This window comes from Hippichthys cyanospilos, chromosome 9 (genome assembly GCF_059441005.1).
Source record: "Hippichthys cyanospilos isolate Australia breed blue-spotted pipefish chromosome 9, RoL_Hcya_1.0, whole genome shotgun sequence".
NCBI classification, from domain to species: Eukaryota; Metazoa; Chordata; class Actinopteri; order Syngnathiformes; family Syngnathidae; genus Hippichthys; species Hippichthys cyanospilos.
This window is the reverse complement of record NC_142377.1, coordinates 18,869,773-18,896,002: the sequence shown is the minus strand read 5'-3', so window position 1 is coordinate 18,896,002 and position 26,230 is coordinate 18,869,773. Positions and strand designations below refer to the sequence as shown.

Below are 26,230 nucleotides of genomic sequence, written 5' to 3'. Positions count from 1 at the left end.
CAACACTAGGAACAGGATGCAGCTTGTTCTTCACACGCTGATAACATTCAGCTCGTGAGGTTTCACTTAAGTTGTTGTTGACCACGATTGATTTCAACATCATTGGCCAAGCGGTCTATTTCATTTTTCAAAGGCCTATGAGTGCATCGATTTGTTGACCATCTGACCACTGTCCACATGTGTTTTATCATATTTTGAAGAACTCAAGATTCAAGAGTTTTATTGTCATATGTACAGTATTATTATACCACTCAATTCTACTGTGAGTAGGCGAGGGGGCATTATGTCTAAATATTCAAGGGTTGATAAAGTGTTGTTCATATGTAACAGTAGCTGAGGAAAATAAATGCAAGCAGAGTGTGAAGCAACCGGTAAATATGGGGGATACATTTAACCTCCTGGTGGCTTAGCACACACAAATCTGCTTAAAAAAAAATCGGTAGTAAAAACATCCTTGGCAAAACCTAAAATACAAGCGCTTCCAAAAATGTATGGATGTTTAGAAGTTAATAACGCGCTAAAAATGCATTTTTGGAATAGGAGTGATAAGCCAGCAACGACAAGGACGTGTAGGTGCTAAACAAGGATGGGAATTGCGCCCAGTGGTCCAACTGTATCTCTGACTGTCTGTACGTGACTTCAGCCAGCTGCCAGTACAGAAGAAGACATCTCGCTGGGCTTCCTGGCGCCAGCAAGCAGGAACCATGTATAGGATGCATAGTTTCCTTGTGCGTGTGGAGGGGGGGAAAGATGGCTTTAAGGGTCCTATTTATGAAAATAACTCACTTATGATTGATGATCGGTAATTCTGTATGAGCCCATTTTGGAGAGGAACAGCTGCCGTGGGTGCCAATGCGTCCCCTCTGCCCTCGCTCGTACCCTTTCATGACACCAACCCCTCGGGTGAATTTATTATTAATATACAGAACAGTAGTAAATTTAGCTTAAAAAAAGGCCTTCATCTAAGAGCCTGCTGGTAATCACGTCGCTTTCCAATGAAAAACAGGCAAATCCACATTAAGTGAACCCTCACCATTTCACACTAGGTTTTGTATATTATGTGGTTTGTTCAAATGAATGTAACAGGTTAGTTTTTTAGTCATAACTTGCATAGTTCTAAATTTTCACAGTTGATGTGAACAGCTTACACTAACATAAAAATGCTGTCTGTTCAGGCCTTGCAAAAACAGTCATTTAAATTGAGGTGTCATAAAAGTTCTTGACCAAGGTATGTGCTTTCAAGCCAGAAATATTTGCAAAGGTCGCTTGCCTAACTTGTACAACTTCATTCAAGCCCCGAAATTTGACAGCTCATTTATGATGTTTCCAAATTATTTGGAAAATTCAGCAAATCACAGGAAGCAAAAGTATTTACTTGAAAAAAAATCAGATTTTGTGATGAGCTTTTTTGAAGGCCATGTCACCCTGTAATTTTTTAACGGCAAAAGTGATTTTATTTCACAACTTTGCTTCATTCTTAACTACTTGTTTCAATTTGGTCACAAATTCTAGAGGATGAGGTTGTCTATGATGGAAGGCATCAAATAACGCATGTTCTTCAAAATGACCACTTCATATCAAACCGTCAGATGTCATGTGTTGTGGAGATTATTTAGTGGCTCTGTGATAAACTTGTCCAAAAGATGTTCAAAAGATGGATTTTTGAAAAATGTACATCCCTTTAATTGAACAACGGCAATATTAAACATAATGGTTACGCAGCCTTCAAATGCAAATAGCTTGTCGAGGCCCAGATTTTCGGAATTGCATACTTCGACAGGGACTGAATAATAGACCAGCGGCGACTCTGAGGAATGATGACATCAATGTTGCTTACCTAAGCCCTGACACATGTTACTTAACGCCTCACTTTCTAGTTAGAAAAAAATGCAGACCACGGGTGCCCACACTCTTCAGGGTGGGAGCTACCTTACACACCCACAGTTGCAGAATTACAACAATTTTTGTTGTCCACAAAAAACCTACTTATATATATATATATATATTTATATGTTTGGGTTCAACTACATTAACATGCTCATTGGGTCCTATTGTTCGATCCCACAATGCTATTGGGTCACACTTTTGTATATAAGGCGTGCCCCGAGGTCAAGAAGTCACACAACCTCCAGATTTCCGATCGAGACTCATCCCTACAATTGCCTTGACAGGATTTATCCCATAGAAGTAAGTAAAATGCTTTAAATATTTTTTTGTGTTTATTACAGTGTCTAGAACATGTACATATGTAGCTATTATGGAAAATGTGCCTTGCAGTTTATTTAAAGCTTGCTTTGTGAGTGTTGCAACATTACAACATTGGGTGAATGTGGTAGCCAAAACACCCCTGTTTTGAGGGGAACTTCAACTAAAATTTTCCCAATCTAACTTTAAACACACAACTATTTATCCCTTAGCGTGACATTGCATTACATATATTATGAAAGAGAATCTAATTTACAAAAATATAGTGCCATATCTGATCTTTTTCATTTACTTTTAATGATTTTTAATGTGGCGGACACTAGGACCATGTCTCTCACACAGTAAGCATGTTGCTATGATCCTTTGATGCTTTGAACCTGTTGGCTTTGTCTTTGCTGTTTTGGACTTTGTTGTATCAGTTTTGTGATGGCATGCGAAGAGTAAAGATCTCAACTAGCTCAGCAACGTGTGGTTTCTTAACTACCTTCAACACTCCTGTTTTTTTTTTTCTGCTGCTAACGATCAGGAATGCAAGGTGTCGTTGGAGGCTACATGCAATCCTGCAATTCTTGTTCAAATTATAATCAGTTCACAAATTGGCCATTGTGTGACCAGTGAAATGAGTCACTATGTTACCTCAGGGCAATGTGTAAGCACTTCATAGGATAAGTAGGGTTGTCTGTCTGTGAATTTGGAACAGCTGCTAACGATCAGGAATGCAAGGTGTCGTTGGAGGCTACATGCAATCCTGCAATTCTTGTTCAAATTATAATCAGTTCACAAATTGGCCATTGTGTGTGACCAGTGAAATGAGTCTCTAGGTTACCTCAGGGCAATGTGTAAGCACTTCATATGATAAGTAGGGTTGTCTGTCTGTGTTCCTGTAGTTCTGTCCTGTGTGCCATTTATGTATACATTTGTTTTAAGTGGCGGACACTAGGACCATGTCTCTCACCCATTAGGCGCGTTACTATGATCCTTTGATGCTTTGAACCTGTTGGCTTTGTCTTTGCTGTTTTGGACTTTGCTGTATCAGTTTTGTGATGGCATGCGAAGAGTAAAGATCTCCACTAACACAGCAACGTGTGGTTTCTTCGCCTCGCCACACAAGCTAGGGGAGATCCACGTTACAGTGTGCAGGATGTGCTTGAAATCATCCTAAATGGAGAGAGTGATGTGGAGATGGATGACATGGAGACAAGTGATGAGGAGTCAGGTGATGATGCCTGTGTGGACAAAGAAAATACCAGACCAGCTGATTGCCCCGCCATCGTGGACATTGAGCCGCAGGCAAACAAACCCATCATGTCCCGTGACAGATATTGCTGGAAAAAAAATGATTTTTTCAGTCCCAATACTGATTTCTCTGGTCCGGCCATCACAGACGATGCACCTGTCCTCCACACACCACTACAGTACTTTGAAAAGTTTGTGTCAGAAGAAATGATTGGAGCTCTGGCAAAAAAGACAAACGAGTACAGCGTTCAAAACACTGGAAGATCTGTCAACACTAATACCAAGGAAATACAGAAAATGTTGAATGTTGAAATGTTGAAAAATCAAGTAGATGATCCGTGAAGGCCATGAAAATGGTAAACGAAGTCCTCCAGAATAATAATTGATTTTGAAGCTGTTATTTTGAATTTTTACCATTCAATGAAACATGCAGCTCCAAAAGGGTTTCTTTTATCTGAGACACAAAACCAGTCATGAAAGTTAAACTAGATAGAATTTCAAACAGTACAAAAACATCACAAAATCTTTTACGTAAACAAACAGGATATTCTGATCTTTCATGGAGCCAATTCTAATTTTCATTTTTATTATCTTTTATCCAAGAATAGCTAAAAATTATGGTTTTCAGTGAAAAAAACATTTTGTTTGCTTAGAGGCTTGGTGCAAGTTAATACAGCAGCCGCCCAGGAAGAAGAGGAATATAATTACACTTGACAACGGCCTCCATTGTATGCCACGAATGCCCAGGAGATGAAGGATTGAGCAAGGAGGAATCTCGCTAAAGATAAAACCACAATCTCGGAAGGACTGTAACCTTCGAATGGGATAGGATTGGAAAAGGTTAGCCAGGCAGGTCATAAATCAAGTGCTGACGGACATAATGCTGCTGAATTTAGTGTGTGTGGATGAGGGAGAAGGTTTAGCCCTACTATGTATAGTACCAAATGCAAATCTAAGTAAAGAAAGAAAGCGTGGTAGGTAAAATATGCCTGAGCATAGCAGACATGCATTCCTTGCGAATATTTATTATTAGTGTGGAGGGCACAGCATCGCTTGCATACATGCCCGACACCAAAATACATGCATGCCTCGAAGCAGTGATACGGGATGACGATGGCACGCATGTTATGTTTGTTGGTAATACATAGAAACACAGAAGCGGGTCATGCATAGCATAAGTCACTGCAAACAACAATGCACCTAAGATAAGATAAGATAATTCAGAACATACGGTACATCGGTTTTATGTTTCTTTTTCGAATGACATCAAAAACACATGTAAAAAGCTAAATTTTTTTGTGTAACAAACTATGATAAGAATCCATCCATTATTTTAACTGATTGTGAAAAGCAAACTGTGGTATCCGTAAATTATCCAATACTCTGCAGTCATGTAAAAAAGTATACAACTAGAGCTGCAAGCAGCTACCGAATACAGGGTGTCTCGTAGCCCTGACCACGAAAGCACGATAGCACGAAAGTCAGATCAAAATAAAGGACTTAAGTAAGTGCTAATGAGGAAGCATGTTAATGATACATCAATTGAATCCAGTTTGTTTCTTGGGGTGGATGGTTTAACCTGGGCAGTTTGTGGAAATTATGGAGAGCCTCAGCCTCATGTCGTTCTGCACTTCCGATTCACTTTTTTGGGAGGGGGTCATTTAATTACAAGGAGTTTTTTCTCTACTCTTCAGGGGGAAGCTCGGTTTGATGCAGATGACTTTTGAAAGTAGTAGTTTGCACTGCATCATACTAAGAACGGTTTCAAATATCAAATATTGTGGTTATCATGTAGCTACACAAGAGTCAGGACCATCCAAGGACAAAATTTGAAATTTAAAACTTTGACCGAGTGTGCATGTGTGTGTAGGCCGCTAATGAAAAGGCAGCCCTAATTGTGTTTTCTCCATCTGGTAATAATTGCTGCATGTAGCAACCGTAGCTGTGTTTGGATAAAGCTCTGACATACATGGGGCCCTCTGACGGCACTGCGTGTGTGTGTGTGTGTGTGTGTGTGTGTGTGTTTGCGTCGGCGTGTTTATGTGGGCTAAAGAGACAGGAAGAGAAGAGCCTGAGAGCGTCGACGGCCAACAAAACTAAATCAACTTTATAGTCAGCAGTCATGTTTTGACGTCAAGGAGCCGCGACCAGAGTAAGCGTAGGTGGGCCCAATGTCCTGCTGCTGCTGCTCCTCTGGGGGGCATTCGCATATGACTCAAGTTGATGATTTAATGGTACACTGTTATCAAACAACTGCACGCATCTGCAGATAACACTGAGTACCCTATAATGAGAAACTGACACAGAAAATGATGTTTTCATTGATATGAACTTAATGACAGCTTAAAATTGCCGTTGCACAACTATACTAGGGTAATTTAAGGGAAAATTATGTATAAAAGTTAGAAAAATAGCCAATTTAATAGCCATTTTCTATGTCATCACTTTAAACGACAGAAAGGTTCTCAGTATCCTAAGTGCTGACAGACATCAATGCGCAACGTGCATGGAGGGACATCATGTTTATTTCTAAAAAGTCTGGACCACATTGTAGTAATGGTTTCCCTTGGAGGGTCATTATTGCTGTGAAACCATATAACTATTTAATCACCTTGTATTAGATGTGCAGTGCACAAAAAAATGACAGATCACTAGTTTTGAAATCAGATGCCAAGAAAAATGTCATCCATTGTTTAAATATAGTTTTCAAATAAGGGTACATGTACCCCAGGGGTATATTAAGTCACTCCAAGGCATACCTGTGATTAACTCTTAATGCCAATTAACTCTTAAAAACAAACAAAAAAACAATGAAAACAGGACAACCAATTTTGAGCATTCCGGCTGACCAGTTAATGTTTTTGTTCTTTTTTTTTTTTTCTCAGCCTAATTAACATAGCAAATCTGCTCAAAACTGCCCATTCCCATCAAACAAACAAAACGTAGTTGATGGCTCTCCTCAGTAATGTTCCCACTGGCACATGGCATTAAAAGGAGTACGTGTAATTTTTTGAATGCGCCTGTGGGAGCTTTTTCAATTTTGGCCATAATCGTGCATCCCTAATATACACTATTATTTCGTCACTCATTCACTCCTAGAAACGTTTCTATGTGTTTTGTAGGATTCCAGATATTAAACACAAGGGGAAAAAATTCTTACGTATTTTTTTTCATTGTTCCGAATCGGTCTGAAGTAGGGTCTAAAATAGGCAGGTACTAAATGAGATATGATTACCATAGATAATAGCATATGTTAAAATGGAGAGAAATGGAGATGAACATCATTTCCCGGATTACCGCGATGGGAATAGCCATAAAGGATCCAGCCACACTGAACATTATGAGACGATGATAAACACGACAGTAAAAAGATCTTAAAGTGGCACCGCGATTGGTCAAATTCTACTTGATTACTGGATCTGTAATCGCCTCTTCTGAAGATGACTGTATTCAGAAGGGCGCTTGTGCGAATTGATGTCAGCAGCACAAAATGGAGCGTCAAGCAAGACAGTCTTCTCGGAGGCCGACGTGGGCGCTCTGTCTTGTGACTTACTGGCTGGTCACTTTGCAGGACGTGGGTGCAGAAAAGGGGTCTTTGTATCGTGAGGGTCAGTTGGTCCCAAAACCTCTCGTGTGGGATCGCCACACACATGTACAGAGAGATTTATGGCATAGAAAAACAAAAACTAATTGACTGTTGACTGGAAATGACCAAAGGAATATAGAACACGGCGCACTCATCTTCCTGTTTGAGGAAGTGACTCATACTACTGTATGTACAGGGATCCATAAAGGAATGAATAAAATATACAGAATATAATATATTCATCAATAGACTTAGGAATGCAGAAAAACATAAGTACTTAGGTGCCCAAACCTGTGGCTCTGTTGCGCAGTATTGATCACAAATGCTATTCACCTTTCACAACGCAAAACACAAAACATCCAATTCAACTTTCCAGTCAACTTTTGACCAAACATAATCAACCTTTTTCTGAGTTTAGTCATGTGATGGCTGCAAGCTGAGTCGTGATTTTGCATTACTTGAGCTCTGAGCAGCCACAATGTCATTTTTAGTTAACAATAAGTGTCAAAACGGCCGTCCTCCTGTGATTGAGTAAAAAAAGGGTTTATTTTGCTGCTTGATTCATATTCTAAAAACAAAACATAAATAGGAATATCATATTTAAACTGTGTAGCACGTTTAGTGTTCCTTTGTGTTATACAATTTTTCCAATGAAAACACTCTTTGCACTCAACTGTTTTTTTTTTCTTCTCAGTTGCAAGGAAAAATAGGTCATAAAATAAGCTAAGGTAGAAAAAACCTAAAGAGAATGACGATTGCAAAGGCTAATTGAGGATGGAGCACAAGATATAAAAGTCAGCCTACTGACTTTTATACCTTGAGCACCATCCTCAAACCTCCAAAGTCAGCCTACTGGCTTTAATAGGCAGTTACAGCCAAATGCTGCGGTCCAACAATAGCATGGCTCTGACTATAAATCAACTATAAACTCAAAGCCAAAATCCAAATTAGACAGTGACACTTTTCTTTGAAAGAACCTAAATGATGCAACAAATTATGAAAATATACGCACCTAACTGGCCGCACGCCAGGTTCACGGCACTCATTTTCCATCCTACTGAGGGTTCCTAACTTAATCTCGACGGGGCGGCTCTCACAAAGGAGCCATTCACGCACTCACACACACATACACTAGCGTTTAGTCTAAACTTTAACCAAACTTGACCTCCGCCAAAAACCGTACAGTGACCGCATGAAAAGCACTTCTCAGGTTACCATTCGCCTGAAATAGGCCCTAAGTGCATATTACAGCCCTCTGATGACGTGCATTAGAGTTTAGAAAAGTTACACGCATACCCTCACTCGCACTAACCATCCTTTAGGAAAAATAAGAGCACATACTAAGAATATTTTAGGATACAAATGATGAAATGCAACTCAATTTGGGTTCACAGACATACAGTAGTCACCTCCCTAAGAAATATTGTAAAAATAACCTTAACTGTGCCCATTATAATACCTTTACTCATTAAAGTAAGGTAATATTTTATGAAACATGGTAACACTCCTGTCATGCAGGTAAAACGATGTCAACACCTAAGGGCGTGATTAAAATAAGAAATAGCATTTAAAAGGCACAATATAAAAGATTAGACATTTTTTCATTAAAGAGGAATAAATTAAATGATTATAAATTTCAAAAACGTGCAAATAAATGTGTTCTTAACGTCCAACAGTATGTTTTAAATATAAATTATCATTAAATTATATTACATGGGAGGTGGCACTCCTCTGGAGGCTGCCATGTCTGTTATAGCCACAGACAATGGTAAATGTACCTCCTGCTGTCCGTAATGAAAAACGGCCTAAATCTTACGCATTGTCCCTTTAAGGTTGAATTTATAGATGTCCCTCACACCACCAGGTGACAGTATAACACATAAACAAATGAAGAAGACTTTCTGAACTACGTGCTGTAAAATAGTTCCAGTAAACTTTGTTTGTGTCTGACAATTAGGAATACATGCCTGAGAATTGTTATCCTCCACTATTGCTCTACATGTGAACCATCATCCATCATCTGTGTTCAAACCTCACCACACATGCATTGTAGCATGAAGCTTCGAAGAACGATTGTCTTTTATTTTAGCCATGTACACACTATCCACGTAAATTTGACTCATCGGCAGGGACACACACTGTTAGTGGCACCTACTGGCAAGTGACGCTCTTAATCACTTGGCCACGGCTGTCCCAAGTGGACATTAGGCTTAAGCAAAGCTACGGTGCATTCGGAAAGTATTGACAGTGCTTCACTTTTTCCACATTTTGTCATGTTACGGACTCATTTCAAACTGTAGTAAACTTATCTCTTATCTCAAAATTCTACTCACAAAACCCCATTATGACAATATGAAAAAGGTTAGGGTTTTTTTTCATGTTTTTTTTCAAGCTTCATCAGGTTGGATGGAAGACATCAGAGCAGAGCCATTTCCAGGTCTCTCCTGGGATGTTCAATCTGATTCATATCTGGGCTCTGGTTGGGCCATTCCAGGACATTTGCAGAGAGGTTCTGAAGCCAAACCTTTGAGATCTCTTCCAGTCGCTGACCTACAGAAAAATTAAACTTTGCCCTAGGGTGAGGTTAAGAGCGCTCTGGAGCAGGTTTTCATCAAGCATATCTCTATATATTTCTGATTTCATTTTCCTTCTACCATGACTGTCTGCCAGTTCCTTCTGCTGAAAACATCCCCATAGCATGACACTGTCACCACCATGCTTCACTGCAGGGATGGTATTGGCCTGGTGATGAGCGATGCCTGTTTTCCTCCAAACATGACCCCTTGGCATTCAAACTAGAGAGTTCAAACTTTGTTTCATCAGACCAGAGAATTTTGTTTCTCAACGTCTGGCAAATTCCAGACAGAAAGCCAAATGTTCTTTTTACTAAGCAATAATTTTCGTATGGCCAATCAACCATACAGACCTGATTGGTGGATTTCTGCAGAGCTCGCGATCCTTCTGGAAGGTTCTCATTTCTCCACAGGGGAATGCTGGAGCTCTGACAATGATCATCAGGTTCTCAGTAACCTCCCTTACTCAGGTTGTTCACCCCTGATCGCTCAGTTTCGACAGCCATGCAGCTCAAGCAAGAGTCCTGGTGTTTCTAAACTGTTTCAATCTTCAAATAATGGAGAATATTGTACTCATTGGGAGCGTCAAGCGGCAGAAATATTTCTGTATCCTTCTCCTGAATTGTGCCTGAAGAAAAAAAAAACATGTCTCGCAGGTCTACAGACTATTTCTTTGACTTCATGCTTGGAGTTTGTGCTCTGACATGCACGGTTAACTGTGGGACCTTATATAGTTAGGTGTGTGCCTTTACAAATCATGTCTAATCAGATTTTACCTCAGGTGGACTCCAAGCTGTATAAACATCTCAAAGATGGTCAGTGGAAAAACAATGCCCTATATGTGGCCGTGCATTCACAATGCGCAATTCTCTTTGTTATACGTTAACTATTTGGGAAAGCTGGGAGTGAATTTTAAGTATTATTCTGAACACTGTGTGACATAAACCGGTTCGGGGCCCTGAGTGGAATGGACTAAAATAAGCAAAATTTGTTCTCAAGTTCCATGAATGTGGCTAATGTGTTTACCGGAAAGACTTGCGGCGCTTGCGGGTTGAGCGCTGAAAAACAATTGCTTTATCCTCTGATTGAAGAGAGCCAGATGAGGCCACAGAGACTTTCAAAGCACTCTCAAAAAACAGCCATGAGATAGGTGGCAGCCGGTGAAGAACGCGCCACAAGCAAGACTGAGAAAAAGGCTCTTTAAACATCCTTTTTTTTTTTCCTCATCCACTGTTATCTTACGTCTCCACTTTTTATTGACCTCCTCCTCCGCGTTATGAGTAGGAGTCCGGGAGGAAGTACGTGGGATTTTCCCACAGCTTGGCAAGACCTAAACACCCCCCATCCCTCTATTTCTGTCTCCCCCACTCCATCTCATGTCAGAGGGGAGTCTTGAGGAAAAACACTCATATTCCACCGCCGAGAATTCTGGGATGTTTCTCGGAACTTTACACCGCTCGTTTCCGTGCTTGCATATATACCGTGTGTTGTTGCCACAACAACAGAGTGAGGCAATGTGGCTATATCTGCCTTTGAAGCTGGCTGTTATCATATGGCAGCTATCTTGCATAAGATCCCATGAGGGGGAATGGTGTCACATACGACACATTTTAAAAGTTTTGCCTGGAAGAAACACTGAGTATGAAAAGTGTACTGCAAAAATGGGAATGAAAAAAAATTATGAATTTAAATAAATGAACAAAAAAAGAAAATGCTCAAATATATTGATCCTTTTATTTATGTACAGGTACAATGTATTTACAGCTAATTGAATAAATCAAATGTTAGCTGTAATTTTCATGTTGGACAAATATTTGTGTTTTTATTATTTATATAATATATAATTAATCTTAAATGACCAATAAAAGCAATAGATCTATTAAGAACCGCAGCACAGTTGGCTGATTGGTTAGCACATTACTTGTACAGCCTTCATTCTGTCTAGTTCTGACAGACTTGAATCAACTATTGTTTTCCTTTTTATCAGATGGTTGAAGACTTTCAATTTTAAAATCTTAACATTTCTAAGAGGTTTTACCTGACATTAGTGTTGTCTTGCGCCATCTTCAGTATCAACGTTTGCACATTGCGATTATCAGTGCCACTATATGTAAATGAAACGTTCCAAGGAAATTTAAATTAACTTAAGTTAGCGAGGTCCTTTCTTAAGGCCACATACAGTAGTTTGGTTGTTTATAAAAAATGTGGAAATCTTTTATTTTGAAGACAATATAGTTTGTTTCAGGTTTAGTTTGATGATAAACCTCATAAGTTATGGTGTTTTTTTTCTTTTTAATGTTTTGAGCCCTATGAACACAGACTTTTTACGTTTACAGAATCCAACTGATTTTCTAACCTGGAATCCTTTGCTTATTGATAAATATATCTTTGCAAGTAGAGAGCATACTCTCCTTCTGTTTAGTCCAAATACAGTACTGTATAATTGATTTCAATTGGGAATTCAAGGACAGTGAAAATGTTGGGGACACAAGGCCACTAACACCTACGTATATGGTGGGAATCTGAGGCTGTTTTACCTCTGCCGCCTGGGTTTCCTGGTGTAACAATGTGAGTCCCGTGAGATCCTCCAGGAAGGAGTGTGAAGAGTTGAACACTTTGGACAGGAAGTGGAAACCTTCTCTTTCATAGTGGTCCAGGACCTAAACAAAAAACTCCATGTAAACAAATACAAAAACTTACAAGTTTAATGTGTTCAATGACTAAGCTTGCAACTCATTTTACTTGTATCCCAAATCATTTTTGAAATTAACTGAAATACCAGAAATGTTCCGACCCCTGATCCTTGAAAGAACATTTTATTGTTAAATATTTTGTTTAGTTTTTGTTCTTTTTTGTTTGTTTTAGATAAATATGAATTTGAAGAAAAATGATCTAGTGCGCAAGATTTACTTCATACAAATGTGGACAAGAGAAGAAGCCTTGCTAAATGGTAGTCTAGAATTACTGTTACTGTTCTAAACTTAAACAACTTCCCCCTTTATTTTTATTTGACTATACTGTATTGTGGTCCACGCCATGACACCAAACAATATAGTGACTATTTAACTCTTATTACTTGGAGAGACGCCGCTCAGATGAAGGCCATCATGTTTTTTTTAGCTTTTGAAAGCGAAAGAGGAAAACCTTCACCAACTTAATTTGAATTTTGGTTGTCAGTTTGTGCCAAGTATTCAGCCAAGCAGGACATGCATTTTATTCATTTTGACATGAAATTCAACAAATCATGTTATAATACATTTTTGTTGTGATGACAAACTAAATGGACATTTTTCAGAGGTGGTCAAATGAGGATAAGTCACAGAAGAAGATTCCTGCTAACTAGAAGCTAAGAGAAGCTAAGCTCCTAAATTGTGTTTTCTTTGAATTTGTTCCCTTCAAGATGACCACAAAGCTTTCTGTTCGGCGATTCATGATTGGTGGATCTAGCGTGGGCTGAGCATTTTTTTTTTTTTTTTTTGTAGACGACAAGTAAACACCTCCTAGTGAGTCAGTGGCTTTGACTGCCCGCGTTAATGTATACATGGTCTCCGCGGCACGTTCGCCGTTGCTTTGAAAACACACATACACACACAAACATTGCACTGACTCATTAAGTAACCACTTAGGCCTCAGCGAATTTCAGAAGAACTCAGGAAGTGAAAGGCCATAAACAACATTTGGTACGACGCTAAAAGTACAGGGTGTTGAGTTCACTAGTAAAAAATGAACAATATTGATGATTCTGTTTTTCTTGGGCTGTAATATAATGCAGTCCTTTTATTATGATGGAATATAACAAAGAGATGTTAAACTTGTATGGCCATTTTAAACAATAAAAATTTAGCATATGTGTATAATTGATTTTATAATTTCATTGTCTTTCATGTACAATTACGGCAATACCGTAATGCCACTTACTGTTGACTGAAAATGACAAAACATGTGCTTGGGGCAATGACCACCACAGCTCGCCTATTTTCTAGGTTTGGTCACATGACATTCCCAAGCTAAGCCGTGACTGGATATTACCTGAGCCCTGCGCACATGAGATGTCTTTTTCAGTCGGTGGCAAATGGCAAATGCATTATAAATGGTAGCTATTATACAATAATGCAATGATCAAATGAATTATAGACAATACAAAAACATTTTTACTGCTGAAAAATGCCTAAATAAGTTAAGTACCCCTTAAAGCACCGAAAACCCTCAAATTTCTCATAATAGAGGTATCATATTTGGTGGTTTTAGCATAAATACACTAGCTCATAGTCAGAGGCATCTGGCATCATTTTAGAATCCACGTCAGTGGTGTTTTACTCTTCGTCGTGTAGTTTTATTGGCATGCGGTTCTAGATAGAGTAAGGAAGTGCGCGCGCGCGCACACACACATACACACACACACACACACACAGTGAAAAAGCCCCAACTCTACAGGAACTGCTCCAGCCCAGACAGGGGCTGAATTGTTTTGTTTCCATAGTGACCTGGCAGCACACAGCTGACTGCCGCACACAGTCAGACAAACACACACAAGGGTGAACGGGTAGCTGATTGGACACGCAAATTGGGATGAAGGGGGGGGGGGGGGTGTAGAAAAACAGTAAGAGCCAAAAATGTATGGCTACAGATTGAGATGTGAAATTGAAGACAAAAAAGTGGACTTAAAAGCAAGGGAGGGGGAAACATATGGGTGGGATTTAAAGCAAATCAAAATAAAGCTTTTTTCTCTGTGTCATGTTCCTCATTGTTCTTGACTACACTGCCTTGTATTGTGCTAATAATCACATCAGTCACACAAATGAGACACTTAGCAACCAAGGTGGAGAAACTTTTATCCCCCATCCCCCTCCTTGTGGGTCGGTCTTCACATGAAAGTGACAGATCTGTGGCTTTATGACCTTTTTATGGACACAAAGACTGCATTGAGATTGGGAATAAAAGAGAGACTTTGGCGAGGACTATGCTTCCTCCCCCTCCCTCTTGTTTAACACCCGAGCCACGTTTTCACCAAGCTGTACAGTTCAGCTCGGTTGGCCACAGTAAGGTTTGGAACCATAAATGCCTGGAGCTGCCTTAAAGGAAAATTCAACCCAAACACTTTTTCTTTACGATAAACTGTTTTATGTGGCCCTAAGAGGTTTAGCATGTCATTCAAATTAATGTTGCATTTGTGGCATACGAATTGGGCAGCAAAATCCACCTGAATTCATTCCTTTCAGAGTGCTACTATTTTGGTACTTGCTGATGATTAAAAAAGACATGTCAGTTGCTCGGGTACTGACCAATCAGGGCTCACTAGTTTTATTGGTGTGATCATGTAATGTTCTAAACATGAGATGTGACTGGTCGTTACTAGAGCAACTATGATGTCTTTTATGCTCAACAGCAAGTGGCAAAATGGTCACCCCTTGAGATAGATTAAAAACAAGTGGATTTTACTGCTTATTTCATATTTCACAGAGAAAGCGGTAACTGAATATCAGGTTTGGTCTAATGTAGCTGCATGTAAGATATTTTAAGGAAAACGTTTGACTTGACTACCCCTTTATTTTTTGTTTTTTTCTCCAACATGTGCAGACTGGAGTACAGACTGGTCCACATTTGTCACAACCGGATTGTACCAAGATTCTGGCTTAAGACAAAACTCAACCTGATTTGACCAAATTTAGGGCTTATCACGCAGACAAAACTCTCTGCTAAGTTGAATATGTTTGGGGTTATAAGACAGGTTTAAGGTTCTGAGCTCATTTTAGAGGAAATTGGGGGTTTCAAGATAGGGGTACAGTTTCAAATCGTTGTTTAGTTTCAAGGCTGTTTGTGTTTAAAATCAAGGATGAAAGCAAAGGTTCGTGCCAGGGTGAACATTTTCAAAGGTTAGGGTTTAAAATAAGCATTGCCAATGAGGCTTTGGGTTTTAAAAACGAGGGTGGGTTTTCAAATTAGAGTTCCAAGCAAGAAAGAGTTTGAAACCAGAGTTGAGGTTTCAAATGGTATTCAAAGGCAAGCGTTTATGTTTTAGGTTACAGTTTCAAGTGATGGTAAGAGTTTTGTGTTAGGTTATCAAATAGGGATTACCATTGAAGATATGTTTTTATTCTGTTTATTCAAATGACGCAATCAAGCCCTTCCTTCCACGGTTCTTCATGTGCTTAATGTCTTCAACGTGTGACGCAACATATCGCAATTCTGTTGTGAGAAACCAAATGGAGGCCTATCTCTCATATTCACACACACACACACACACACACACACACACACACACACACACACACACTTAAACACACACACACACACACACACACAGAACAGTCAGGGACATCAGAATGCAACTGCTCCCTGATTCATTTTCCAGCTTTTCTTGGCATTCCGTATTCCTCCAGGAGCAACATTTCAACACACGCTCTTGACTTTGCAGCAGTAGGAATTATGGGAATCCCCCCTGCAGCCCACTCTCCACTCACACAAACACACACACACGCACGAATGCACACACAGTCAAAATCAACCCCTCCCTTCTCATTTCTGCATTGTGGGTCACATGCCATCTTTAATCCTGACGGGACGAGTTAAAAACAACACAGCCCCCACCGTGTCGATGTATTCGCAATCTTCAATTGGAGGTGGATGGGGGGTGGCGAGATGTGTGTGTGTGTATGTGTGTGTGGTGGTGGGGCGGGATACTTACAACAGGCGAGCAGGCGGTGCACTTGTCGAAGGCCAGGCTGGCGGGCAGGACATTGTCAAACCTGGAGAGGAAGCCGCGGATCTGAAGAGAGAGGCATCAAAAAGTAAACTCTATGCTGACATTGTAAACATATCAACACACATTACATTTATATCCACGCAACTCCTGTTAAAATGTCACTGATATATTTAGCCAAGCCATAAATCCGGCACTTGAAGGCCCCTGGAGCAGCTAGAGCTTCATGTGCATCCATGGTTAAAACACATGCTCAGGGCGCCCTGTGGTGGCAGGGAGATGAACAGCATTTACTGTAAAACCTTGCTTTGACAATCCTACTATCATAATCATAATCCTACTCCTATGATAATTTAAAGAATATTTTTAAGAGGAAATTCCAAACATTAAATGATCTTATTAGAACTTATGACTAAATAGTACAGTGATTTACAAAGTTAAAGGAAATGTGAAAAATAAAAAAAACACAATAATTTTACGACAATTTAGAATTATTTTTATAAAAACTAATTGTAGAAAAAAAAATCCAAAAGAAAAAATTGTGAAAAACAAGTGAAAAGTTGTAACGTCTATATATTTAGGAAAAATACACTTTAATTGAAATTGACTTTTATTATAGTTATTATAATTATTATAGTTTATTATAGTTATGAAAATGTCAGGTTATGTTAGCCCAGCAGAGAAGGCCTTGTTGGCCCTGACGGTCCATCACTCATATATAGTATATGAAGTATATCTAGCTAAAGTGTTTCATGTTACATGTGCTTCCTTCACAAGGCCACAGGTAGTCACTGTAACATTACAAAACTAAAGGGACTTTGATCCTGGTTCAGACATACTACGTTTTAGAGGAAAGAGCTAACCCACATCACCTGTCATCCTCATCATCACCTCTCCAAACACGCAAAGGCAGCAAATGTTCATGCTGTTTTCCTTTGACATCCTGCTGAACATCATGAGGAGCAGATGTGTCGTGCAAATGGCAGAATTTGTCAGTGTGATGAATACAAAGTGATAAAGATGATGAGGATGATGACGATGCAAATATCATGTGAGAGTTAACGCCTGAAGTTGTTGCAAGGGGGCACAGCTTGGTTACCTACATTCACATAATCATTTTGTATTAAGTGCTTCATTTACAGTATAAGGGAAAGTTCATGAAGAATAAATAATAATAATTATGCAATTTCTTGAGCTTTGAGCATATTTGTCAATTCAAACTAGTTGTGCGGCACATTTACAACATTCTTAAAAAAAAATCTCAAAAGATAGAAACATAATATGATATATTACCACGAAGATTGCTCAAAACACTGATCTATCATAGGCTTGTATGCATGGAGTGGAAACGGTAGAAGAGAGCATTCTGCTGATGGAAATGCTGATTTCTATGACAACCCCAATGATAGTATGTTGCCAACAGTATTCACAAAAATAGATTTGTCAAACATGCCCACTCATTGGTCCCGTTATGACCATAGAATGGGAACAATAAAAATGTCCCTTTATCATAACAGCAGAGGGAAGGTTAAAAATGACCCACGAGCACCAAATCGTGACAAAGTGCGTTCAGTTAGGAATTTTACTCAATGTAATTTTACTCTATGTAAAATGCATACACAAATAAATTTTACAAGCCAAGTATAAATACACTATACACATGGATACTCAAATGTGGCACACTGGCACCCTCCAGAGGCACGTAAAAATATAACTGAATTAAATGCTCAAAGTTCGCACAAGATTACAGTTAAACTTTTTTTTTCTCCAATTAGGTTTTAGTTTCAATTAGCAAGTCCACCTCACGTGAGGAGGTCGCGGGTTCGATTCCGCCGCCAGCATTTGGAGTTTGCATGTTCCAACCGTGCCCATATGGGTTTTCTTCGGGTACTCCGGTTTCCTCGCACATTTACAAAAGCATTCATGGTACATTGGACCCTCCAAATTGCCCTTAAGTGTGTTAGTGAGTGTGAGTGGTCGTTTGTCTCTTTGTGCCCTAAAAATGGCTGGAAACCAGTAAAGGGCGCACCACGCCCGCTAATCAAAGACAGTTGGGATAGGCACCAGCAAGCCTACAACCCTTGTTAAGCCAGGTGTTTAAGAAAATAGATGTTTAGTTTGATAAAACTGTGTAAAATTGTATTTTCTATCTTATTTAATTACTTTTTATTCCCCTTATAAACTCATAATGTTGATTGTGTAATTTTGAGAAAAAAGTAACATGATGGATTTTCATTTTTAAAATTTTAAAACTATCTTCAATTAGAATTGTGTGGGTTTTTCCATTTTTAAACAAAGTATGAGTTAATACCCTTCTCCCCAAAATTTGCATTATATTCAGTGGGCCAGTAATGGTCAACCTACCAGTGTTTTTACATTGTAATTTTTACAACTGTTGGTTGGAAATTTTAAAACTGCTTTCTCATCAAACGATAGCTATAGTCTCACATTAGTTAATATGAGCAGTTTGATTGAATGAATGCATGACAGAATAAATTAATAAATGAAAGAATGGTATCGATTTTCAGTACAGTAAAAAATTCTCAAACATTACAAATATATTTGTAATATAGGTAAAATTGGTACACTGTGCATTTGTTAATATAGTTATAATATAGTGCCAAATGCGTTGTTAATTAAAGATGTATGTTTTAAGGTTGTAAAACTCCTTGTCTTACAATTTTATCAGGAATATACAAACATTTGTAGAAGGTAGGCTAAAAAGCAAACAAAACAAACAAACAAAAAAACAATTCAGTGAAATAGAAAGTACATGAGCACTTTGTTCAAAGTTAAGCATTGTTTTAGTTTTATTCAACATAAAATGTCTCTACTTGTTGACAGCTAAATCAATTGCTCAGGTTTTTAGTTTTCCTGAATTGTGGTTAGCCTTTGAAATACTGTAGAACTGCACGACATCATCGAGTGTGTGTGTGTGTGTGTGTGCGTGCGTGCTATATTATAGGATTATTAGAGCAACATGGTGCGTTGATTTAGCGTGTTATGAAAGAACAGCGAGTCCTTGGTACCTGATGCGGAACGAGGCCGAGTGACGTGGGAGGTTCGTTCATTCGGTCGTCACTGCTGCTGGCCACTGCATAGCCTCTGTAAAAGGAGGGTGGGGAAAAAGGGGCACATGAGGTGACATACTTCATGTGAATCCCATGCGGGAATGAGCAATTCGGATCAAATAAAACCCTTCTTAGGGGGAGAAAAGCCGCAGTGACAAACAACAAACCTGACAAAAGGCCATGCGCGCTTGCAAAACAACGATGCATCAGAAAAGTAAAACCCACACATTAGAATTTTTTTTAACTGTGCTGAGTAACCATGGAGACGTCAAATAAAAAAATGAAAAAAAGCATTACAGACAAGGAGTTTAAGTTATGCACCCAAACCTTTTTGTACAAGGCTGGCAAACCGTCTGTGGCAACAATTTACCATCTGTACAGATAAAATAGGGCAAAAATGACCATTTGGCCACAACACCAAAACAACTTTGAAGATCCCATAGAGCTTACATTTAATCTTCTGAACCATCAGCTGCTGAAGTTTGCTTATTTATTTATTAACCCTTTGGCCGCTAGAAAATATTTATTTTATTAAAGTGGACATTGCAACTCTTGAAAATTTTTATCTTAAACATACAGTACATAAATTAAATTACCATATTTTCCGCACTATAAGGCGCACCTAAAAGCCTTATTATTTTTTTAAAAAGCTGATGGCGCGCCTTATAATCAGGTGCGCCTTATATATGGATCAATATCGAGATTGCGATTCATAGATGGGGAATGAACTGATAAAGTAAGCTTTACCTGTTTCTTTTGTGTGTTTACAGTTGAAAAAGGTTGGTCATATTGACATCGAGTTATTATGCCATTGAGAGTTTAGAGTTATTATTTGAGTTAATATTGTCATTAATTTGAGTATTACTATATTGTGATTGAAAAAGTTTTAAAATATGTCATTAATTGAGGGTGCGCCTTATAATCCGGTGCGCCTTATATATGGAAAAGGTTTTAAAATATGTCATTGAGGGTGCGCCTTATAATCCTGTGCGCCTTATTGTGTGGAAAATAAGATAATCCTCAAAACTAAAATAATATACAAAAAAACAAATCAACTAAATATTCCTAAATCTGGAAAAAATAGGTATTTCAATTCCTATATTATCTGAACATTTTAGCATTGAACAGGCCACTTTGATTAATGGACAGCAGTCATCACTTTCAACTCAGCCAAGATAATGTTGCTGTGGTTACTGTGCTCACCCTTCACTGTGCTGCAAAATGGACACCATCATCTCCACTGCCAGGGCGCCAGCAATCATGGCCAGGCCCGGTCGGCTCACAGTGCATTGCTGGTCTAGAGTTCGATCCCGGGTTGACTGTAGAAAACAAATAAAAATAGTGAAAGGTTAACTGCTGGTATTAAAGTTGTTTTCCTATATATGTTTCTATTAGATTTAAACTTTTTGATATCCAATGAATGTTGAAAAAGTAATCAATTGGAAATCTCAACACTCAAAGATTTATGGAACGGAAGCATTGTGTATTGCTCTTTCCTCAACGACTAAAATTAATCCAGAGTAAAAAAAAAAGAAAAAAAAGTGTACACCAGTTTACGCAAGGACACATGCGTGTGAAAGGGAAGCTCCTAACTTTTAAAAGCAAGACGTTGGATGAATCAATAGTAAAATAGAGGGTTATATGCAGCATTTCACGATGAGGCTCTTTGAACATAGAAAGTTGCTGAATGACTGATATATCTGAGTGCAACATTCAATACGTGATGAGTAAGATCTGTAAAATGACTCAATCTGATACATTGTGTGGGAGGAAAATACAAAAAAGAACGTCAAAGGAGCAAAAAATAAATAAATAAAAAGACATTTTGTGAGACATCTTAACTTCACAATAGGGTATTTTTATTTTTTTTAAAGGTACCTGTTATAACCTGACCACTGTGGACAGGACAAGTCGGTACAGTACAAATAAAGCCTATACTGGGCTATCAATTTCACAATAAAAGAGTGTGCTTGTGTTTTGATTAAAACAACTGCCAATCAAGTTAAACTAGCACTTAGTTTTGAGAATGTACTGAGTAAAATCAGCTCCCTGTAAAGCTACTTGCGAGTTGGAAAAAGTTGCCATTGACTATTAGTATCCATCAGGATTAAGGACGTTTTGTGCAGTTCTTTTTTTTTTTTTTTTTTTTTAATCATACGTGTTCAAGGCTCGAGGAACAACCAATCATGCCTCTGGTCATGTGATGTTCGCAAGCTGATTGGTTGCTATCTGAGCTCCGGCCGCATTTGAGGTCCTTTTCAGTTGACAGCAAGAGGCAAAAAAAAAAGTTTTTTAAGTATTGATTACATGTAAAAATATTTTAGTTGTCAAACCACATATAAACATATTTCAACTTTTTATTGCTGAAAATGGCTAAATATGTTTATAGTATACCTAATAGCCTACAGTAAAATGTGAAGCAACACACAAAGAATATCAGTAATGCAATGTTAAAATTTTGATTAGTACTAGTATACTTTAGTTATTTTATTGTTATTGTCCACCAGAAGGAAACTCAATTCAGGACTTGATGTGGTATCCTCTGCTACAAGGTAATTCCACAATATGCAAATATGCAATAGCATTCATAGAATGCAGTAAAATATCATGCGTTTAATGATTTCTGGGAGGGCACCTTTCTTCTAAAATGACGAGTATATGTCGCTATTGGTGCTAAATAATGGTCTGTTTGTGTAAAGATGCAGGTGAAAATGTTGTCATTAAGCAAAGATGAGCTGGGCTACTTCAATATATAAAGTACAGTATGTGCAACGAGTTCTTACATCTCCTGGTGCCACAACATCATTACAGAAGTAGCAGCCCAATTTGTGTCCAGGAATATTGGAGAAGAGAGAAGATGCTGGGACACAGGAACCTGAGCCGGCTGGCGTGGAGGGTGAAGAGGACGCGGATGAATAGGAAGGCGAGGAGTCTGCGTCGCCACCAGCATTCTGGCGTGCTTTCTTCAGGCCGTGGCGCATCACCACGAACGTGTCAAAGCCCAGAGCAGCATTTACCACAAGCTGCCAAAAGACATTTGTGAAGCAGATAAGAATGTGGAGTGTTGAGATCATTTAATTATCTTTTTGAACTGCCCTTTTTTCAGGCTGGAATTACACATGTGCACCTTCAATGATTATTCTAAGAATTGAATTCACAATTATTTTGGATTACAAAACTAAGACAGCATAAAAAAAATGATTTAATATCATTTGTTGCACTGTAACAAGTCCGAAAAAAAACAGTAATGGTCTCAAAAGGACAGTAATATATGTGTAGTTCCCTAAATAGGCAGTCTTCATCTATTCTAAACAACTGCAGATTCAGAGTTCATCTGTTCAAACATTTGTACATACATGTTATTTTGACTGGGCTGGGAGGAACTTTGAAATTGATGCTGTGAAAAAGCCAAGCATGCTTAATATAGAAATGTTTCTGAAAAAGAAAGAAATTTGCCGAATAAAAAACCTTGTCAGATTTTTATCATATACTGTAAGCAAACCTCAGTTGCAGTATGTCAACTAGAAAGCAAGACAAGTGCATTTCACCCCCCTATCATGGTATTAAACACAACATTCCATTTCCATCTTTACCTTCCTTTTACTACCCGCAATCACGGTGGGCAGCCAGCGGCTTTCCCTTGTGTCCATCAGTAAGAAAATGACATCGTGTTCAGAGATTAGCTTCTCCAGCTGTTGCACATCCTTCTGAGCCTGGGCCAGAGTAGCTTGAGAGAAATTCACCGGGTGGCCCGGCATGGGAATGCTCATGTTGAAGCCCTCTGCATTCTGATAGGATGAAAGAGGAAAACAGCAGATTGACTGAACATTAACAATCTGATTGAATCTATTTTTATGTATTTTGAGATACAGTATAAAAAAAAATGACATTTGCGCCCTTTAACTCATTTCTTGTGTGCTTGTGGTAATATCGATGACCAAGAGCAAAAGTGGTGGGGTCAAAATAACTTTGGAATTTAATACAATACAAAATAAATGAACTCATCTTCATAATCCCAGGCATTCCTTAGCTAAAAACTGACACTAAGTAACAGTGTCACTTTCAAAGTTGAGTCATCTTTATTGTCAATTTCTTCAAATGTGCTGGACACAGAAAGTACAGTAAAATATATTACATTGCTACGTGTAGATGAGACAGTATGTAGTTATTCTACTGGTAACTTCAAACACCTTGTTTTTGAGTTACGATAGTAGATCTATATACGCATTGAAAAATTGATCAGAAATGAAGTACTGTCTATCAGGTTTCTATCTCTGACTGAAAAACCCAGTGGAAATAGTTTATCTTCAATGCTTTGAAGCATCTGGATTGTAATTCCATTAACCCTTAGCCAAGTACGGTCCTTGAGAAACACAATCCCACCTTTTTTTCATGTTTCCCTTCAAACATGACCAGGGTCGTTATCAGGATTCTGCGAAGCATGATGGTGAGTGAATCATCATCAAATGTAGATGGTAGAACAAAATAAAATAAAACAGTTATACTACTACTGCGACTACTAAACAGTTTTGAGTGTTTTAGCAGCAAGACTTAAAGATTTAAATGCAACCCTATGGAACACAATTGGACATCTTAAAATATCACGAATGATCTACATTAATAGACTCAATATGGTGGTAAAAATCAAATGCCTCGGGTTCTTCACTCCAGAAACACAGGAGGGCAGACACGTATACATTAAGTATGAGCAGTAAGAAATGCCACTCCGATAGTGTCATTTACTTTTGAGTGGGAAGCTGTTAAGCCTTGAACTTCAATCTCTCTTTAACACAAATGCTGCAAAACGTTCAGAGGCAGATGATGTGTAATATCAAGTACCACTGAGATCATTCTGGATCAGCTGGAGAGAGGAAAAATATCAGTTGCTCCTGGCAACCAGTCAAATAGTCAAAAGTCTAAATATATAATTGTTAAAATGTCAAAATACCCCTGTAATGAAGAATTGAAGGATACTTCAACCACTCTAAAAAGCCACAGATGTTTGGGTAGGGTGCCAACAACGCAATTGCATCTCTGTGTTACCAAAGTGACTAATGCACATGTATCCTGGTAAAAATTGAGTGATACAACGGGATGTGATGGAATGGTAAGGTTACTTCTGAACGTCATTTCATTTTGCTTTTGTGTGTTTTGTACATAAGTAGGGTCTATTTTTCTGACTGTGGCTGATAATACTAAAGAGTGCTCCATTGTATCACATTTCCCCAAATACAAGAAGCACCCATGTATAGGACATTTTGGGGTCAAATTCTGATATTTTTTATGTTACCATGTATAAAATGCACCGACACCTTGACAACAATGTAAAAACGATGGCAAAACTAAACAAAACAAATCTTATCTTTGTATACTCTTCATTTTCTTGTGTTCGCTGTGTCGTTGGGAGCAATCAGTGAACACCATCTGTGTTCCACTAACTATATTATTGTGTGCGCATATGCCAAAAGTCCGCAATTAATAAACGAGTCAGATTTAAAACCTCTCTGTTCTCTAACCGGTGCACTCCTAATTGAATCAGATGGGGACATAATAACGTTTACACAATTCTCTTCATTTTAGTAATATTCCTGGGTATGAACAGTGATGAACTCGGATGGTGGTTGAGTCTGCTCGCTTCTTTTATTGAAAATAATGCAGCTGTTAACTGCAACAGGCACTTTTGGGGGAAAAAACTGTGTCTTATATTTGGAGATTTATGGTATACGTACATTGTATTTACTATGTACCAGTATTAAAACTGGTAATGCTGTGCAGCAAACAACATTGCTGCTCTGCTTAGCTTTTGGTTTTGGCATACAAATGATTCAGTGTAGTGTGGCTGTCCTTTGCAATAAAATGGGGAACTATATATCTAAATCAAATAGGGGATTCTGGAAAAATAATACAAATAAATCTGTGAATAGGTGAATATTAGAACACTATGTCTCCCTTTACTTTCAGGAGGTAAAACAAGCAAAAAAAAAAGAGGCATGTCTTATCAGTTGTCATCTAAAGCAAGCTTTCCGACTTAATCACAAATTTTGCAGATGTGATTTAACTTTGATATTGCAAGGAAATTGACTTGTCATTTTGGACAGTGAATCATTAATGGGAAAAGAAAAGGTGACTGTCGGTGCTTATTTGAAATTCACTCAAAAAGAAAATGAAAGTTAAACTTTGTATCGCTAGACTGTGCTCCACATATATCATTAACCAGATAGTCAAAACTGTTTATATAAATATGTTTAAAAATGACTACAAAATCCATGGAAATACTGAGAGATGCCTTACTGAGAAGACCAAGTGTAACCATTCGCACTTACAAACACACCTATGGGCAATTTGAACTGCCCAATATACACGTACCTCATATGCTACAGCAACCGATTACAGATCTATAAATACTTTCCACTTTTATTTTAGAAATAATAACTGAACTCACCACACCAGGAAAGATTTTGGTGAGTCGCTCGACAGCAGCTATTGCTTTGGCCTTTCCACCTCCAAGACAGTCTTCAAACTCATAGAGAGGCTGCCGTACTGGATTGGAGTAGGAGATTTTTGCATTGTCCACAAAGGTGATGTGTCTTACTCCCCATCCCTACAAGAGCACTGTGGAAATTAGCTTTTTTTTTTTTTTTGAAAAGAACTACTTCTATTTCTGACTCACCATCAGAGTCCTGGCCACATTGCAGCCCAATGTTCCCGCTCCCAACAAAAGACACTTTGTACTGACCACCTTCTCCAAGTCCAGTGAGGGGACCAGTCTCCATCGCATCAGTTTGAGGTTTAGATCAACTGATGACTCTGCAAGCCTGGGGAGAAAGCCAACGCAACTGAGCTAACTTGGCAAAAATCC

General features: G+C 38.5%; 1 protein-coding gene across 2 annotated transcripts in view; it reads right to left on the bottom strand.

Moving 5' to 3' along the window:
* Window positions 1-26,230, bottom strand: part of atg7 (ATG7 autophagy related 7 homolog (S. cerevisiae)) — a 45,753-nt gene that overhangs the window by 12,170 nt on the left and 7,353 nt on the right. For both annotated transcript variants that reach the window (XM_088422934.1, XM_088422935.1), the window contains exons 11-18: window positions 26,042-26,186; window positions 25,814-25,972; window positions 22,965-23,159; window positions 22,155-22,394; window positions 20,575-20,690; window positions 19,330-19,405; window positions 16,286-16,366; window positions 12,138-12,260 (exon numbers count right to left, since the gene is read on the bottom strand). In XM_088422934.1, the coding sequence (XP_088279060.1) occupies window positions 12,138-12,260; window positions 16,286-16,366; window positions 19,330-19,405; window positions 20,575-20,690; window positions 22,155-22,394; window positions 22,965-23,159; window positions 25,814-25,972; window positions 26,042-26,186 (1,135 nt within the window). The remainder of the gene's footprint in view (window positions 1-12,137; window positions 12,261-16,285; window positions 16,367-19,329; window positions 19,406-20,574; window positions 20,691-22,154; window positions 22,395-22,964; window positions 23,160-25,813; window positions 25,973-26,041; window positions 26,187-26,230) is intronic.